Source organism: Ahaetulla prasina, chromosome 7 (genome assembly GCF_028640845.1).
Source record: "Ahaetulla prasina isolate Xishuangbanna chromosome 7, ASM2864084v1, whole genome shotgun sequence".
Lineage (NCBI taxonomy): Eukaryota > Metazoa > Chordata > Lepidosauria > Squamata > Colubridae > Ahaetulla > Ahaetulla prasina.
Genome location: NC_080545.1, coordinates 10,388,809 through 10,407,759, shown reverse-complemented (window position 1 = coordinate 10,407,759; position 18,951 = coordinate 10,388,809). Strand labels below are relative to the sequence as shown.

The following is an 18,951-nucleotide window of genomic DNA, read 5'->3' as shown; positions in this document are numbered from 1 at the left end:
ATATAAAGGACCTGCTTTTGGCATTCCAACCTTGAGTCAAGCAAAGTCTCATCTAGTTTGCTGCTATCGGACTCTATCACTGAAGTCACAACTTGGACTCCTGCCTGCCCTGATAAACCTCGAAGGAATTTGACAAGCTGCAGAAGCTTCGTTGCCACGTTTGATACGGACTTCCTTGACCCGGTCATCGGAGGGGGAGGGGGACACGACACTATGGTTCAGTCTGTCCATATATCAAATGAAAGAATTTTCATCATGGCGCATGCAGTATTGCAGGCTAATTCTGCTGACTGCCGGCTGCCAGCAGTTCGAGTCTCACCAGCTCAAGGTTGACTTTCGTCCTTCCAAGGTTGGTAAAATGAGGAGCCAGATTGTTGGGACTAATATGCTGACTCTGTAAACGGCTTAGAGAGTACAGTAATGCATTATGAAGTGGTATATAATTCTAAGTGCTATTGCTATCTATCATTGATCTGTATGGTGCAGTAGTTAGAAAGTAATATTGCTTGACAACTGATTCACATTTATGACTGTTGCGGTATCCTGGGGCCATGTGATTCTATTTTACGACCTTCTTTCAAGCAAAGTCAATGGTAGCACTGGATTCATTTAACAACCATGTTGCTAATTTAACACCAGCAATGATTCGCTTAACAAATGCAGCAAGAAAAACTGTAAATCAGGGCAAAACTCACTAAATTTCTCACTTAGCAACATAAATTCTGGGCTCAGTTGCGGTCATGGGTCGAAGATAACCTATATGGTGACGACACCATTCTCGACACACAACCAATATATCAGAAACCAACTTGATCTATCCGATCAAAAAGAATAGAGAAGAAAGCGAGAATTTTCACCTCTTCTTCAACATCAAACGGGCCAAGCTCATAACCGCGCCAAGGAATGGAACTGTCAAAATAGCGATTGATAGTAATGAGATCAAATGCCTACAAGAATTTATTTTCCTAGCATTGCAGATTGATCAAAGCAGCGAATGCAATCTGGGAAGGTGGGGGGGGGGGGGAAGTGTCAAAATTGAACCGGATTACGCAGCAATAATTAGTGTGAATTATGGAATGTGTAGTTCCCAAGCATTGCAGACTGATTAAAGCAGTGAATGCGATCCAGAAAATAAAATGTCAAAATTATACTTGGTTAAAAAGGTAAAGGTTCCCAATGCACATATGTGCTAGTCGTTCCCGACTCTAGGGGGCAGTGCTCCTCTCCGTTTCAAAGCCGAAGAGCCAGTGCTGTCCGAAGACGTCTCCGTGGTCATGTGGACAGCATGACTCAATGCCAAAGGCGCACAGAACGCTGTTCCCTTCCCACCAAAGATGGTCCCTATTTTTCTACTTGCATTTTTTTACCTGCTTTCGAACTGCTAGGTTGGCAGAAGCTGGGACAAGTAGAGGGAACTCGTCCCGTTACGCGGCACTAGGGATTCGAACCGCTGAACTGCCGACCTTTTGATCGACAAGCTCAGCGTCTTAAGCCATTGAGCCACCGTGTCCCTCGGTGCACAGTCTACTTGGTTGCACAGCAATAATTAGTACTTGGTTTGCACAGCAATATTGAATATTCAAAAATATTCAAAATTGAATATGGGGGGGGAAAAAAGGAACATCAGGCTGGCACCTAAATGGAGATTTGTCTGCAACTATTGTGTTTCTCATCGCTTCCTACGGTTTTGAAAGTTGGAGCACGAAAAAAACCAGACAGGAGGAAAATCGACTCTTTCGAGCTGTGGCATTGGAAAAGGCTCCTGCACACTCCTTGGATAGTGAAGATGACACACAAGCAAGTGGTTGGAGTGTATAAAACCACACGTCACTACTGGGAAGGCAAAAATCACAAAATTCCAGCAATGCCATGCCATCAAACTCATCGGAAAAAGCAGTTATGTACAAGAAAGATGCAGAAAACTATGGATGCTATGAGGAACCACAAGAACTGGGCGAGGAGGAACCACAAGAACTGGGCGAGATACTACAGGGGTTGAAGGAAAATTTGATTGCAAAAAACTATTCAACTACTTATTGAGATTCAAAATGGAAGAAGAAACAGTAAAGGAAATGATAACCTGGGCAAAAAATTTTTGGCTATACTATAGAACTTGAAAACTGGGAAAAATTGTGCGGGGGGTGTGTGTTGGAGGGGGGAGAGTATAAAATGACAATATCAGCAGCAAGCAGAGAAAACCTATACAAAATGTTCTATAGATGGCATCTGCCTCCAGCCAGACTAGTAAAAATGTTTCCAAACAGATCACCGGAATGTTGGAAATGTAAACAGGCGCAGGGAACATTCTATCACATGTGGTGGATTTGCCCAATAGCAAAAAAAATACTGGATATAGATAAGAAAGTGGCTAGAGGAAATAGTAAAACAACAAACAGAGCTAAAACCAGAGATATTTTGTTATTAGGCATATTAACAGGGAACTACAGTATAATAAAAAAAAACCAATATTTAATATGACATGTAATAACAGTGGCTAGAATTGTTTATACGCAAAATTGGAAAAATGGAAATATACCAGCTGAAGAAATGGGGATAAGGAAAATATTAGATTGCGCAGAGATGGATAGGCTGACAATAGAAATAAAAGATAAAGGAGAAACGCAATATTATTTGATTTGGAATGTATGGTATAACTGGTTAGATAGTAGATGCAGAGATTAGGAAATTAACAAGAAAAGATGTTTAACGAACTAGAAAATAGTAATAAGTATAAAGGTAAAGATAGATGAAGAATATATAGTATCACAGTAGGATGTTATAAAACGTAGAATGTAAAAAAATATTCAGAATAACAACTACATATTGTATTCATAATAGCATATATAATATGAATGTGTACCGATACAGGAGTGTTGTAAAGATGGAAATTGTGATGTAAGGCAGAGGTAAAATCCAATTTTTTTTACTACCGGTTCTGTAGGCATGGCTTGGTGGGTGTGGTGTGGCTTGGTGGGCATGGCAGGGGAAAGATACTGCAAAATCCCCATTCCTACCCCGCTCCTGGGGGGAGGATACTGCAAAATCTCCATTCCCTCCCCACTCCTGGGGGAAGGATATTGCAAAATCTCCATTCCCACCCCACTCTGGAGCCAGCCAGAGGGGGTGTTTGCCGGTTCTCCGAACTACTCAAAATTTCCGCTACTGGTTCTCCCGAACCTGTCAGAACTTGCTGGATTTCACCCATGATATAAGGTGAAGAAAATGGTTAAATAAAAATAAATGTAAAAAAAGGAAAAGAAAAAGCAGTTACATTCAGAACGGTCAGAAACGAAATTGTAAAAAATAATAATAATAATAACCCCATGTGACTTGATAGCAGTTTTCCAATATTTGAGGGGCAGACCAGGGAGAAAAGGAGGTGAATCTATTTGCCAAAGGGCCTGAAGGCAAGACAAGAAATAACAGAATTTAATCCTGTTCTTAGCCACCAACAATTCATGATCCGAACCAGGTATGTCTCAACACCAAGGACTGAACTGGGCCATTGATGATTGACTATGCCAGGGGTCTGTAAACTTGGCTCTTTTAAGACTTGAGGACTTCAATTCCCAGAGTTCCCCATCCAGCAAAGCTTAAAAGAGCCAAGTTTGCAGACCCCTGGACTCAGCAAAGCTGGCTGAGGAACTCTGGGAGTTGAAGTCCACAAGTCTTAAAAGAGCCAAGTTTGCAGACCCCTGGCATGGTCAAATCTAGTTTCAGTGCAAAGAAGAGCAACTAAGATGGTTAAAGGCCATGAAATCCCCCCTGGCCTACGTCAAGTGCCTGATCTTCGGACCTTCCGTCGTGAGCTAAAAACATACTTATTTACTCAAGTGGGACTGGCATAATAGTTCGATTTTAAATTGGGGTTTTATTAATATTCTTAAATATTTTAAATTTAATTTTAATTATTAGCCGTTTTTGTAATTTTGCTATGTTTTAATTTGTTTTAATTGTACATATTTTGTATTTTATCTCCGGCTGTACACCGCCCTGAGTCCTTCGGGAGAAGGGCGGTATAAAAATTTAATAAATAAATAAATAAAATAAATAAATAAATAAATAAATAAGGCCTGGAGACTAAAACGTATGAAGAACAGTTGCAGGAATTGGGTTTGGCTAGTCTAGAGAAAAGAAGGACTGGAGGGGGGGACATGATAGCAGTATTCCAGTATTTGAGGGGCTGCTCAAAGAGGATGGGGGGGGGGTCAATTTATTTTCCAAAGCACCAGAAGGCAAGACAAGAAACAATGGATGGAAACTGATCAAAGAGAGAAGCAACTTGTAACTACTAAAGAGAAACTTCCTAACCGTGAGAATAATCAATCAGTGGAATGGTTGGACTTTCAGAAGTTGTGGGTGCTCCAACCCTGGAGGTTTTAAGAAAAGATTGAACAACCATAGTGTTGTGCCTCGCCCGCCCTCCTCTCCTCAGCCGGGCCCCTCCCATCTCCTGCTATCTGAGCCAGAGACTGATAGTGAAGAAGAATGGCCTGGCATGCCTCCAGCCCCCAGCCCTGGCACCATGCCCGGACAGACTGAGCAAACAAACCTCCCTCCTACAGCGTGTGAGCATGAAGCCAGCCACGAGCTAGAATTGCCGGCAGCTGAGAAGGAGGACGAAAAGATACAGTGGACAGATCCCCACTTCCGGAGAATGGAGAGGCGACGTCAGCAAAAGGAAGGGAGGGGCAGGCCTGGATAAGTGCTGAGTCATGGAGCCACACACCATGGCCTATGTAAAGGATCTGCTTTTTGGCATTCCTTGAGTCAGGCAAAGTCTCATCTGGTTTGCTGAAGTCACACCTTGGATTCCTGCCTGCCCTGAGAACTCTGACAGGAATTTGGCAAAGCTGCAGAGGCTTCGTGGCCACGCTTGATACAGACTTCCCAGACCCGGCCGTCAGAGGAGGAGTGGGACACGACACATAGCCTGAGCAGAGGGTTGGACTAGAAGACCTCCAAAGTCCCTTCCAACTCTTTGTTATTCTGTAATTCTCTAATCCAATTGCTTCCAGTTCAGCTTGGTAAACAACTTGTCTTTCAAAATTACACTCCTTTGGTCCAGAAAGTCTCTGCTCATTAACCTCTAAATCCAGATGTTCCCAAAGTTGCTGCTTTCATTTTTTTTTGAAATCTTTGTTTTGATGGCTCTGGTTGGTAAAACCATTCCATAACCGAGAAGTTCTTTTTTTTTTTTCCCCTTTGACCAAATTATTCACTTTTGATTGCCTGTCAGCTTCGTGCCTTGGTTTGCCTAGCAGAGGGAGGTGGACTCTGCTAACATGTTTTTTTTTTTCCATGAGTGCCCGGAAGCCATAGCATTCAACATGACCCTTGTTAATCGGGGCGACGTGAAATTCAAATTGTGTGTTCTTCTGATATTGAATGGCTTTGCTTGGAACAGATTTAGTCTGACTCTTGAGCCGGGACTTGTCTGATATGGTTGACCTGTTTAGCGGAGCCCTTAGCATCACTAGAACACGTGGCGGCCTCTATCACAACCAGAAACTGTTCTTTTGGAAAATTATTACTATCGCTATTCTCATTTGAAAGGCCAGAATGTGATAGGATGTCTGAGAAAAGAGGGGAGGAAGAAGGGTTGTGGGTCCAAGAGACACTTAAGCTCAGAGGAAGGAAGGAGAGTCAGGGTAACTCTGCCTTAACTAATCTAGGAATAAGTTAAATAACGTAATTGTGTTGACAGGCTTCCAGGACTCTGCTACATTTCTCAACTAATAGCGAAGTTTTTTCTAGAAATCACACTAGTTCTTCTACTAAACCAGGGGTCAGCAACCTTAAACACTCAAAGAGCCACAAAGTCCTAACCGGAAGTCCCCCGTTCAATTCTGGAGCTGACCAAAAGTCCGATCCCCCACCATAGAATCTCTTCCTAGCTCAGCATCCTTTTTCTGCTGCCAACTGGAAGTCCGGTTGCACCACATAGTCTCCTCCTAGCGCAACATTTTTTTCTCTACCTGTCCTAACTGAAAGCCCTATCAATTGTGGAGTTAACCGGCAACAGGGTGCTGCAGCAGAGGAATGAAAGAGCCATATGCAGCTCCAGAGCCGCAGGTTGCCGACATCTGTACTAAACCTTCTGGGCAAGATTTTCCAAGAAGTGGTTTGCCCTTGCTTTCTTCCTTCGGCTGAGAGAGAGGGACTGGCTCAAGGTCATCCCGCTGTCCTTGTGTTCACTGCAGGACTAGAACTCACAGTCTCCTGGTTTCCAACCTGTTCGCCTGAACCACTACACTGAACTGGTTCTCATTATAATGAATTTGAAAAGATACATTATATACGAGCCACAATGGCGCAGTGCAGTACTGCAGGCTACTTCCGAGGACTGCCGGCTGCCTGCAATTTGGCAGTTCGAATCTCACCAGGCTCAAGGTTGGCTCAGCCTTCCATCCTTCCAAGGTGGGTAAAATTTGGACCCAGATTGTTTGTCGGCAATAGGCTGACTCTGTAAACTGCTTAGAGAGGGCGGGAAAGCACTGTGAAGTGGTACATAAGTCTAAGTCCTATTGCTATTGCTATATGTGACCTAGAACAGGGGTCTCCAACTTGGGGGCCATGGCCTAATTCCAACCGGGCCATGTGAATCGGGGGCCAGCAGGTGCACACGGCCCCACTAAGGCAAGCAGCCCGCTGCTCGTGTATCCTGGTTCCATTCTCCTTCCCTCCAGCCGGGCCATCAAGCTGCCTGCTCTCGATGCTTCGAAAGAGGAGCGGGGAGGAGCAGAGGCCGAGTGGGACGTGTGCACCCTGCTCATCTTCGCTGACTAGACACAAGAACAGTTTTTTCCCGAAGGCCATCACTCTGCTCAACAAATAATTCCCTCAACACTGTCAAACTATTCACTAAGTCTGCATTACTATTAATCTTCTCATTGTTCCCATCACCCATCTCCTTCCACTTATGACTGTAACTTTGTTGCTTGTATCTTTACGATTTATACTGATATCATTTCCTGATTGCTTATTTGTAGCCTATGACTATCATTAAGTGTTGTACCTTGATGAACGTATCTTTTATGTACACTGCGACCATATGCACCAAGACAAATTCCTTGTGTGTCCAATCACACTTGGCCAATAAAAATTCTATTCTATTCTATTCTATTCTATTCTATTCTATTCTATTCTATTCTATTCTATTCTATTCTGTTCTGTTCCATCATTATCATATGTGTGTCCGTTGTCTCTTACTTACCGACAGTAGCAGCCGTGCCTGGGAAAAACCGTTCTTCGCAGAATTGCTTTAGAAAGGATGTTTTCCCCACAGCTGAATTCCCCACCAGAACTATCTTGAAAATACGATCTGGAGCCATGCGGAATGCTTCATCCTTCACACAAGCACAAATATTAGGCGTTTAGGGTGATAGGTAGTCATAACAACATTCCTTTCTCAGAGAGTCAAGGACATCTTGACCTGCACCTGGACAGCTGGAATTGGGAGACATCTTCAGTTGGGATGGTGCATTGATTGGACCATGGGATGGACATGTGGGTGCTGGGCAGGGACTTGGACTTTCCTTTGGGTGGGGAAAACCTGGAAGCTTTCAGATTCAGGTTTTCCCAGATGTGCCAATATGACATCTCTCATAAAATGGAACTTAGAGGAACCTCAAGGCTCGGAGTTTTCTTTCGTTGGATGTGTTACTTGGAACCCTGAAATAGGGTTGCATTGTTAGGCATAGGATAAAAATGAATGCATAGAAATGGCTGATTCATATTCTTATGGAAAAAAAACCCAAAAAGTTGTGATTTGATGCTAATGCCTTATTTTACTGCAACAGAGAAAGTTGGGAGTCAATCTTTCTTTTTCTTTTTTTTCTTATCCTCCCTCACTTCTCTTCCCCCTCTTCTTCCCCACCGTTTTCCTTTCCGTCGTTTGTATTTTGTATCTTATTTTATCTTATAACTCAATAAAAACGTTTAAACCAGGAGGATAAAGAAGAATGCGATATATAAATGAGAAATAGTTAGGTGATTCTTTTATATGGGATTAATAAGAAAACGATTGATCATGATAAAGATGATAGTATTTGAGCCTTGGGTGCAATCCCAAAACAGCTGGAGCACCGCTTGAACACCGTCGGCATTGACAGAATCCCCATCGGTCAATTGCAAAAGGCAGCTTTGCTTGGAACAGCTTACATCCTGCAATGATACCTTTAAGACCATCAAACATCCATCTCTGCCTAGCTCAGGTCCCTGGGAAGGATTCAATAGGTGGACAAAGCCAGCCTGGACATCTGGCTGACTGTGCGACGAACCATAATAGCAATGATAAAAGATTAAAATACGGAATGTATAATAACACAAAGCAATAAAAGTTAAAACAATGCAATATGGTTTTAACTCTTGCTTACAATAGGAAGTCTCGCTGCTGCTCCCTTGATAAATTTCTATTCCTGAGTTTTAAATTTCTTGTTCTTTGATTAGAAGCAAGAGATTTATGCATCCACATTTTTCATTTTACATCTTTGTAGTATTAATGTAACCTCAGACTGAATAAGGAAAATGCACCTTTCGTTACCTTTTTTCCAATTATATCTAAAGGTGATTGTTCGAAGCTATCCACATGTGGTTTAAACTTTTTACAGGAGAGACCAAAATATTTATTAGAGAATAGAATAGGAATAGGAATAGGAATAGGAATAGGAATAGGAATAGGAATAGGAATAGGAATAGAATAGAATAGAATAGAATAGAATAGAATAGAATAGAATAGAATAGAATAGAATAGAATAGAATGATATTGGAATGGAATGGAATGGAACAGAACAGAACAAAACAGAACAGAACAGAACAGAAGAGAATAGAATAGAATAGAATAGAATAACAGAGTTGGAAGGGAACTTGGAGGTCTTCTAGTCCAACCCCCTGCTTAGGCAGGAAACCCTACCCCACTTCAGACAGATGGTTATCCAACATCTTCTTAAAAACTTCCAGTGTTGGAGCATTTACAACTTCTGGAGGCAAATTGTTCCACTTATTGATTGTTCTAACTGTCGGGAAATTTCTCCTTAGTTCTAAGTTGCTTCTCTCCTTGATTAGTTTCTACCAATTGCTTCTTTATTTATTTATTTTATTTATAATTACATTTTTATACCGCACCATCTCCCGAAGGACTCAGGGCGGTGTACAGCCAATATTAAAATACACATAATACTATGATATAAATATAATAAATAAACACTATTTAAAAAGCAATTTAAAAACAAATATTTAGTGGCTGAATCACTAAAATGGTCGAAGACCGATTAAAAACCCATTAAAATTTCGCTAAAATACATTCTTAGCCTAGTCCCGCTCGGTGAAATAATAAAGTCTTTAGTTCACGCTTGAAGGCCTGGAGGTCGGGGAGTTGGCGTAACCCCGGAGGTAACTCTTTCCATAGGGCTGGTGCCGCCACAGAGAAGGCCCTCCCCCTGGGGGCCGCCAACCTACATTGTTTGGTCGACAGCACCCTGAGGAGGCCCGCACTGTGAGAGCGCACAGGTCGTTGGGAGGCAATCAGTGGCAGAAGGCGGTCTCGCAAATACCCCGGTCCTAAGCCATGGAGCGCTTTAAAGGTGGTAACCAGCACCTGCCCTCAAGTGCTTTGGAGAATAGCTTGACTCCCTCTTCTTTATGGCAGCCCCTGAGATATCAGAACACTGCTCTCATGTCTCCCCTAGTCCTTCTTTTCATTAAACTAGACATACCCATTACAATTTTACTCAGAACTTATCATGAAAGATCTAATGTACGGCTGTTGCCTTCTTTACCTAACTTTATACCCTGATAGGCGTATTCTCATTGTGAATTTTTAGAACCGTATGAATAATGCCTTAGTAAGACTACACTTGGAATAATGCATCCAGCTTTGGTCATCACAATATAAAAAAGATGTGGAGACTCTAGAAAGAATGCAGAGAAAAGCAACAAAGATGATTAGGGGGCTGAAGGCTAAAACATACAAAGAATGGTTGCAGGAACTGGGTATGTCTAGTTTAATGAAAGAAGAACTGGGGTGACATGATAGCAGTGTTCCAACGTTTGAAGGGCTACCACAAAGAAGAGGTGGTCAACTTATTCTCCAAAGAATCTGAATGGAGGACAAGAAGCAATTGATTGCGGAAAATATGACTTGATAACAGAGTTGTTAATGCCTGGAATGCACTACCTGACTCTGTGGTCTCTTCCCAAAATCCCCAAAATCCCCAAAGCTTCAGCCAAAAACTGTCTACTATTGATCTCACCCCATTGCTAAGAGGTCTGTAAGGGGCATGCATAAGAGCACAAGCGTGCCTACCGTTCCTGTCCTATTATTTCCTTTCATTATATCCAATTAATATAGTTATTACATACTTATGCTTATATATATGCTTATATATTGTATAGTTATTTCATGCTTATGCTTATATATACACCGTGTGACAAAATAAATAAATAAATAAATAAAGCAATGGGTGGAAACTAATCAAGGAGAGAAGCAACCTAGAACTAAGAAGAAATTTCCTGACAGTTCGAACAATTAAGCAGTGGAACAACTTACCTGCAGAAGTTTTGAGTGCTTCAACACTGGATGATTTTAAGAAGAGATTGAATAACCATCTGTCTGAAATGCTACAGGGTTTTCTGCTTGAGCAGGGGTTGGACTAGAAGACCTCCAAGGTCCCTATCAACCCTGTAATTCTTTTAATTTTGCCAAAATGCACTTCACCCAAAATAAAATCCAAAATCTGCAAGAAAACAACTCGCTTCCGAGAGTACCAAGGACCCCATAGTTCAACCATAAACTACAAACTATTCTCTTCTGCAAAATCTAAATAATTCAGTTTTCTTCCTTACATTTGTCAGGGTTTCTTTTCCTACGGGCTCTTCCCTAGATGAGGCATGAGACTGTTCAAACTGTGGCTGCCCTTGGACTCCATTCATAGGTCCTCGTTCATCTTCCTCTTTTTCAGACCACCGTATTAGTTGCCTCTCTGTCCTATTCAGAAGATGTGGTAGATGATCTTCTTCAATGGATATTAGCCTTCTGATGTGCTTCCTCTGGGTCGGCCCCCCAAGTTTAGGGGGCTCAGAATCTAATGAAAGATCCACATTCATACTAAGGGCACTTCTTATTTGGGGTGCGCTAAAGGTCTCATCTTCGGACGGCTCGCTGGAAAGCGATGAGGAAAAACACAAACAACAGAATTTGGTCATTTATAACCTAGCGGAAATCTGAACGTTGCTTCTTGCTTTTCATGCCTGAATTCAAACATAGTTGAGGAATATCCAGGACACGAACATTTTTCAAAATATCGGAAGGATAGTCAAACCTTTATAAGTCAACGCATTTTCACGCTAATTCAAAGTTATAAATTATCTTTTATTTCAATGAAACGCAGCTATTAAGCGCCAATCGATAGAGTCACCTTTGCTTTTTAGAATGTTTTTGGACAGATTTGCTTCTCACCGTCACTTCAATGGTTGCTATAACCATTGATTCCTTTATGGAAAGATGTCTATGAGTGACCAATTCATCTGTCTAGGTCTCGGACATTTCAGAACATAAGAGAAATTGAAACTCTTGTCATGCAACTCTTATCCTTCAGATTAAATTTAATCCTCAGAAACTTTATTTTTAAGCTTCTTTTTTAATTTATTCTTATTGTCAAGGAAAATAACCAAAAAGGAATAACATGATAAAGAAGGGGGGAAAAAACAATGCAAGCAATAGGATATATGTAAATAACAAAAAAATTACGAATAACCAGCAGATTGAAAATATTATATGGTTAATTGCACTGGTGCCAGAAGCACTGAGGCACTTCTGGGTTGAAAAGATTAGAAAGTGACATCACCATTGCCCAAAGGACATCCAGTTGGGGGCTCCTTTCAATTCCCCGGCAGGAGCTGGAGCAAAGGACGGGAGCTCAACCCTACCCAATGGCAGCGCGCAGGTCTCGAACGCAGGTTTGCTAATCTCCATCCCAGCCTCCTAAAGGAGCCGTCGTGCTCCTTTATAGGGCTAATCTATTTTAATTAATCATTAACAACTTAAAGTACTACAGGTAGTCCTCAACTTACAACGGTTCGCTTAGTGACTGTTCGAAGTTACGACGACACTGGAAAAAATGACTAAGGACCATTTTTCACACTTATGACCACTGCAGCATCCCCATGGTCATGGTATTTATGTTCGGATGCTTGACAACTGACTCACATTTATGATGATTACCGTGTCCCAGGGCCCTATGATCCCCTTTTCTGACCTTCTGACAAGCAGCATCAATGGGGGAACCAAATTCACTTAACAACCATGTTTCTAATGTAGCAACTGCATTGATTCACTTAACAACAGTGGCAAGAAAAGTCGTAGCAGCAGGCAAGACTCGCTTAGCAAATTTCTCACTTAGCAACATGAATTTTGGGCTCAGCTGTGGTCGTACATTGAGGACGACCTGTATAAGACATCCCATGTAAAATTTCTAGTCAAGGGGTATTTCCAGCAAATTGTAAAAATGCCTTTAAATAAAAACAATATATTGAAAAAAAAATAAAAAAAGCATTGTTTCTTGCTGTATTATGAATACTATCCAATTCTGTAAGTTATCTAAATAATAATAACAACAACAACAACAATAACAACAAAACCAGATCACAGTTGTAGAAAACCAAAACATACAATTTATGGACATCACGATACCAGGAGATGCCAGAGTCGAAGAAAAAGAACTGGAAAAAAATCATGAAATATCGCGACCTGACCATCGAAACTACACGGCTATGGATGAAACATGTAACAGTGATACCCAGGGGCACTTGGTACCATGTCCAAGAATTTTATAAGATACATCAACGAATTGTAGCTTCCTGCAATAACACCAGGGGAACTGCAAAAAAAAAAAAACAGCGCTACTCGGAACATCGTACATCTTAAGAAGGTACTTGTTGATACCTAGGATGCTGGCAGCAACCCGTATCAACCATTAGCACCAGTGAATGCTATTTGTGATGCATTTTTGAATGTTCAGTTGACTTAGTTTCATTTTTAATGAATAATGTAAATAATAATCATGATGATCTTGATCATGATGATCCCAAGACAAAATGGAAGGCTTACCTCTTCAGTGAACTTCTTCTCTCAATATATTTGCCAATAATTGACCCTGACCGTTGTTTCCGGCTGACAGGGGCCTCGTACCCAGATTTCTGTAGAAACATTGTTTTAAAATGTCAAAATATACTTAATAAGGGGTCTCTGGTGGCTCAGACTGCTAAGACAGTCTGTTATTAACAGCAGCTGCTTGCAATTACTGCAGGTTCAAGTCCCACCAGGCCCAAAGTTGACTCAGCCTTCCATCCTTTATAAGGTAGGTAAAATGAGGACCCAGATTGTTGGGGGCAATAAAAGTTGACTTTGTATATAATATACAAATAGGATGAAGACTATTGCTAACATTGTGTAAGCCGTCCTGAGTCTTCGAAGAAGGGCAGGATATAAATGCAAAAAAAACAAAAAAAAAACATGCTGGAATGTCAAAACTATATAGATAAGCTCGTTCGTTCCAGTTAATCCTCAACTTACGACCACAACTGAGCCCAAAATATCTCTTGCTAAGTGAGACATTTGTTAAGTGGATTTTGCCCCATTTTACGACCCTTTTCCTGCCCCAGCTATTAAGGGAAGCGCTGAAGTTGTTAATGATTTATAATATGTGAGAATTTTCTCTTTCAGAAGCTCTAAGCTCTGTCTCCAGCATCCATCAGCGTCCATCAGCTTCTAGAAAAAAATCCTTCATCCTCCTTTGGGTCATTGATTAGGGCAGGGGTCTGCAAACTTGGCTCTTTTAAGGCTTGTGGACTTCAACTCCCAGAGTTCCTCAGCCAGCTGAAGTCCACAAGTCTTAAAAGAGCCAAGTTTGCAGACCTCTGAGTTAAACGAATACAACGAACAATTTTTTAATTGTTTTTTATATTGTATTTATGTGTTTTTTAAGTGCCTGTAAACCGCCCTGAGTCCTTCGGGAGATAGGGCGGTATATAAATATGATCAATAAATAAATAAATAAAATAAATAAATAAATAAGCAGTCCTCCGTTTATAACCGTTTATTCAGCAACTCCGGGCCTCCTGAGGGACCCTTATGCTCTGCATAAGGACTACAATGCGGAGAGCCGGGATGCTTTGTTTAATGACAGCAGCAACTTAATGACCGTAATTTCTGAGCTCAGTTGTGGTGGTAAATCGAGGATTACCTGAATTACAATCTTAATTGTCGTCTCACCAAAAAATGTTAACTAGTCTCCAATTCCCACAAGACCTGGAGCTTAACCGCAGAAGCATCGTTCATAATAAGGGCCGCTGCAAGATAATGTCGAATTCGACCGTGCCAACACAGAGCCTGCGTTGTCTAAATGGGATGGCATTTAAAGTTTTAAGTGTGGAGTTTACAGTTACAGTTTTCGTCTGAGATTTCCATGTAAAAAAAAAAAAACCTTTTTAGCCAAAAAGCTACGAACGTACCCGCTGAAGACACACGTCACGCTCATCGCTCAGATGTTTGTTTCTTTCCCTGTGATTAGGAAGGAAAGGGAAGGGAAGGAAAGGGAAGGGGAGGGGAGGGGAGGGGAAGGGAAGGGAAGGGAAGAAGGAAGGAAGGAAGGAAGGAAGGAAGGAAGGAAGGAAGGAAGGAAGGAAGGAAGGAAGGAAGGAAGGAAGGAGATGGGAAAGGAGGGAGGGGGGAGATGGGAAGGAAGGAAGGAAGGAAGGAAGGAAGGAAGGAAGGAAGGAAGGAAGGAAGGAAGGAAGGAGATGGGAAAGGAGGGAGGGAGGGAGATGAGAAAGAAGGAAGGAAGGAAGGAAGGAAGGAAGGAAGGAAGGAAGGAAGGAAGGAAGGAAGGAAGGAGATGGGAAAGGAGGGAGGGAGGGAGATGAGAAAGAAGGAAGGAAGGAAGGAAGGAAGGAGATGGGAAAGGAGGGAAGGAGATGGAAAGAAAGGAGGGGAAAGAAGAGGGAGGGAAATGGGAAGAAAGGAAGGAAAGGAAGAAGGAGGGAAGGAGAAATGAAGGAAAGAAAGAGAGGGAGATGGGAAGAAAGGGAAGGAAGGAAGGAGATGGGAAAGGAGGAGGGGAGATGGGAAGGAAGGAAGGAAGGAAGGAAGGAAGGAGATGGGAAAGGAGGAAGGAGATGGAAAGAAAGGAGGGAGGAAGGAGGAGGGAGGAAATGGAAAGAAAGGAAGGAAAGGAAGAAGGAGGAAGGAGAAACGAAGGAAAGAAAGAGAGGGAGATGGGAAGAAAGGGGGAAGGAAGGAAGGAAGGGGAAGGAAGGAAGGAAGGAAAGGAAAGGAAAGGAAAGGAAAGGAGGGAGGGAGGGAGGGAGGGAGGGAGGGAGGAAGGGAGGAAGGAAGGAAGGAAGGAAAAACACCAACATTAAAGGGTATCTTTCAAGATTGCCCATTTACCCGTAAACGTTTCCAATCTGGGGGCAAGGTATTTATCCTGGCCAAATGGTTGTACTTTATTCCTCGTTTGTTTTGTGGGGAAATTCTGGGATGTCATTTTTAAAAAGGAGGTTCTGAATGCCAGGATTTGATATGTTTCTTCCACTGGTGAATGACAGAGTGACGAATTAAGGATGGCGCCAAGCAGAAAACGACGTGAGCAGTTCCGAGCAGCTCTTAAGTCGAAAACTACTCGACGCGCAACGGAATCAAGACAAACGAGGCACAGTCAAAATGAGGGGTCTGAATTACCCTTGCGCAAATTAAACCGTTAATGAAAATTGGCCAGAAAACAGCCTGGTTTGTTGGATATTCGATTTGGGGCCTGAGGGGCCTCCCCGAATATCGTCCTCCTAGAATCCAAAATTACATAGCCTCCAGTTAGGAGTCTCCAACCTTGGACCCTTTAAGACTTGTGGACTTCAACTCCCAGAGTCCCTCAGCCAGCAAAGCTGGCTGAGGGACTCTGGGAGTTGAAGTCCACAAGTCTTAAAGGGACCAAGGTTGGAGACCCGTGCTCCAGTTTGTGTCTGCTGCCAGCTGATCTGGTCCCACAGGGGAGGAAGGAGATAAGAGGCGCCCTCCCACTTCCTCCCACAACTGTCATTTGTGAAAAACCACACGGGAAGGTCCAGTTATACTGATTTATTGTTAAAATGGCCGTGCACAGGAATCTTCTCAATTAATCCTTAAGGTAAAGATTCCCCTCGCACATACGTTCCCGACTCTAGGGGGCGGTGCTCATCTCCATTTCAAAACCGAAGAGACAGCGCTGTCTGAAGACGTCTCCATGGTCATGTGGCCGGCATGACTCAATGCCAAAGGTGCGCGGAACGCTGTTACCTTCCCACCAAAGGTGGTCCCTATTTTTTCTACTTGCATTTTTTACGTGCTTTCAAACTGCTAGGTTGGCAGAAACTGGGACAAGTAACGGGAGCTCAGCCTGTTACGCGGCGCTAAGGATTCGAACTGTTGAACTGCCAACCTTTCGATCGGCAAGCTCAGCGTCTTAGCCACTGAGCCACCACATCCCATGTAATTAATCCTTAGAGCCTGCTTAAATTTTAGATAAAGGTCCCTGGAATTTAAGGGAGGTTGAATTGAATAGAATAGAATTTTTTTATTGGCCAAGTGTGATTGGACACACAAGGAATTCGTCTTCGTGCTTAGCTCTCTTGTGACTATGTAGGAATTCTTGGCTGATCCCTCTTTTGACTCCGCCCCTAGGCTCTGCCATCCCTTCTCCTACCTACACCAACCAGTACAGGCAATCCTCAGTTTACAACAATTCGTTTAAGGACTGTTCAAAGTTACAACGGAGCTGAAAAAAGTGACCTATGACCATTTTTTCTCACACACTCATGGCCACCTGATTCAAATTCCAGGTGCTTGGCAACTGACTCGTATTTATGATGGTCGCAGACCTTCTGACAAGGAAAGTCAACGGGGAAGCCAGATTCACTGAACTAACTTAACAATTGCCATGATTCACTTAACGACAAGAGAGGTTGTTAAAATGAGGCCAAACTCACCTAACAAACGTTTCACTGAGCAGCGTAAGTTTTAGGCTCTGCTGTGGTCGTAGGTCAAGGACCACCTGTACATGGTCCTGTTGTTTCAGGAACTTGAGTAAAGGTACTGTCCTTCCTGCACTGTTGTTTCTCAGGACTTAAAAATGAATGGATACAACAGAGATACTACTGGGGCAAGGAGGAACCATTGGTCAGTTATCGAGATGATTTGGTTCTTTTTGAAAGAACTGGCTAATGACTGTGGGTTGCTACCAGGAGTGGTATTTACTTAACCTTCGCTACCAGTTCGCAAAGGTTTGCATCAAAAACGTGGATAAATGGGATGTGATTACATCCGGATGGGTGGGCGGAGCCACATGCAGCCTCCGCTACCAGTTCGCCCGAACCGGATATAACTGGCTGAATACCACCACTGGTTGCTACTTAATTTTTGCCATTAATGGAAACACGGGGGCCTTCCCTGCCACGCCGGCCCATCTAGAATGGCTGGGCCTAGATTTTATGATAAATGCTTCAATTTTACTGGGAAAAATATGTCTGTGCATTTAATCCCTGGCCTGTTTTTATTTAAACGAACAGCTTTGTCCTCCTTATACAACGGCCGTGATATAGAACAGGGGTCTCCAACCTTGGCAACTTTAAGACTTGTGGACTTCAACTCCCGGAGTGACTCAGCCAGCAAAGCTGACTGAGGTATTCTGGGAGTTGAAGTCCACAAGTCTTAAAGTTGCCAAGGTTGAAGACCCCTGATATACAACATATTCATCAAAAAGGAAGATGACTTCCACGCACACACCTGGGAGACACAAGAAGCTGGTTTTGGAAATCTTCTTACCTCAAAAAATCCAATTGTTTAAGGAGTCCTAATTTCTCCCTCTCTAATATTTCTGTCACCCGGCAAACCTCACTGAGAAGAAACAAAAGAAGGGTTATGTAAAATCCAGTTCGACCTGCTTAGACAAAACACCAGTAGAGCTGTGATTTACTTTCTCTGGTTAAGTCTTACACCAATAACTACAGAAATGGACCAAATTCCTAATTACTCCGGTTTATTTATCGTTAATGGCTACTTTTAATCTAAATCCGGACAGAAACTTTGCTCTTGAGACACAATAAAAGGAAAGCAAAGATCCAGTGTGGGAAAATCGTTAAATTTTCATTTTTATGAAGTGAAAAAAAAAAACCTACAATTTTACAGATGCAGCATTAGTTCAATAAAGCTCTTGTTAACTAAGCAAAATCAGCAAATTGTATTCCATGTCTTGCTAAACATTTGTCTGCTCAACTTATTGCTTATTCTCTCTCCCAGATGATGCAAATCATAATCTAATAAAGGAATCTGCCGCGATAACATAAAATTAATGCAGCTCGTAAGAAGTTTGAATCTCTTCTCTGATAATAAAAAAAAATAGGCTTTTCAAGTTTTTTATTCGCTAAAATTCCAGGGAACTAAAAAACAAAATGAGAAGAACATCCAGTGCAAAAACACAACACTGTTGAAAGCTCCTGAAAAAAGTGCTATTTTTATTCTAACAGGGTAACCAATTACCTATTCATAACTAAGGAAGACAGATTGCGTGAGAGACTGAAGCGCTGTGGTTTTGCAATCCCAAAGATGGGCTGTGAGCGAGCAGAGCCCTTAAATAGGGCACCTGTTGGGGTCCGTCAGCAGCCTCCAGAGCTGGCAACGGAGTCGGATAGCGATGAGGCTGAGGTGAGGCCAGGGCCATCGGGGAGTGAGGTGCGGACTCCAGAGCCTCCAGAGACTGATAATAGTGAGGAAGAGGAACAGGAGGAGTCTGTTCCTAATGCACGCATGAGAAGAGCTGTCAAAAGGCAAGAGCAGCTCAAGCAGAGAGGACAACTCGGGAGTAAGGCCAAGAGATGATTGACCTCCTCCCATAAGGCTTAATAACATTTCGGCGTGTGCTG

The 18,951-nt window shown here is 42.4% G+C and overlaps 1 protein-coding gene across 6 annotated transcripts in view; it reads right to left on the bottom strand.

The window, feature by feature from the left end:
• The window catches only part of CRACR2A (calcium release activated channel regulator 2A), a 73,909-nt gene that overhangs the window by 20,065 nt on the left and 34,893 nt on the right, over positions 1-18,951 (bottom strand). For all 6 annotated transcript variants that reach the window (XM_058190433.1, XM_058190432.1, XM_058190434.1 and 3 more), the window contains 5 exons: positions 17,855-17,926; positions 14,512-14,560; positions 13,109-13,197; positions 10,846-11,161; positions 7,217-7,349 (listed from right to left, as the gene is read on the bottom strand). In XM_058190433.1, coding sequence (XP_058046416.1) covers positions 7,217-7,349; positions 10,846-11,161; positions 13,109-13,197; positions 14,512-14,560; positions 17,855-17,926 — 659 coding nt within the window. The remainder of the gene's footprint in view (positions 1-7,216; positions 7,350-10,845; positions 11,162-13,108; positions 13,198-14,511; positions 14,561-17,854; positions 17,927-18,951) is intronic.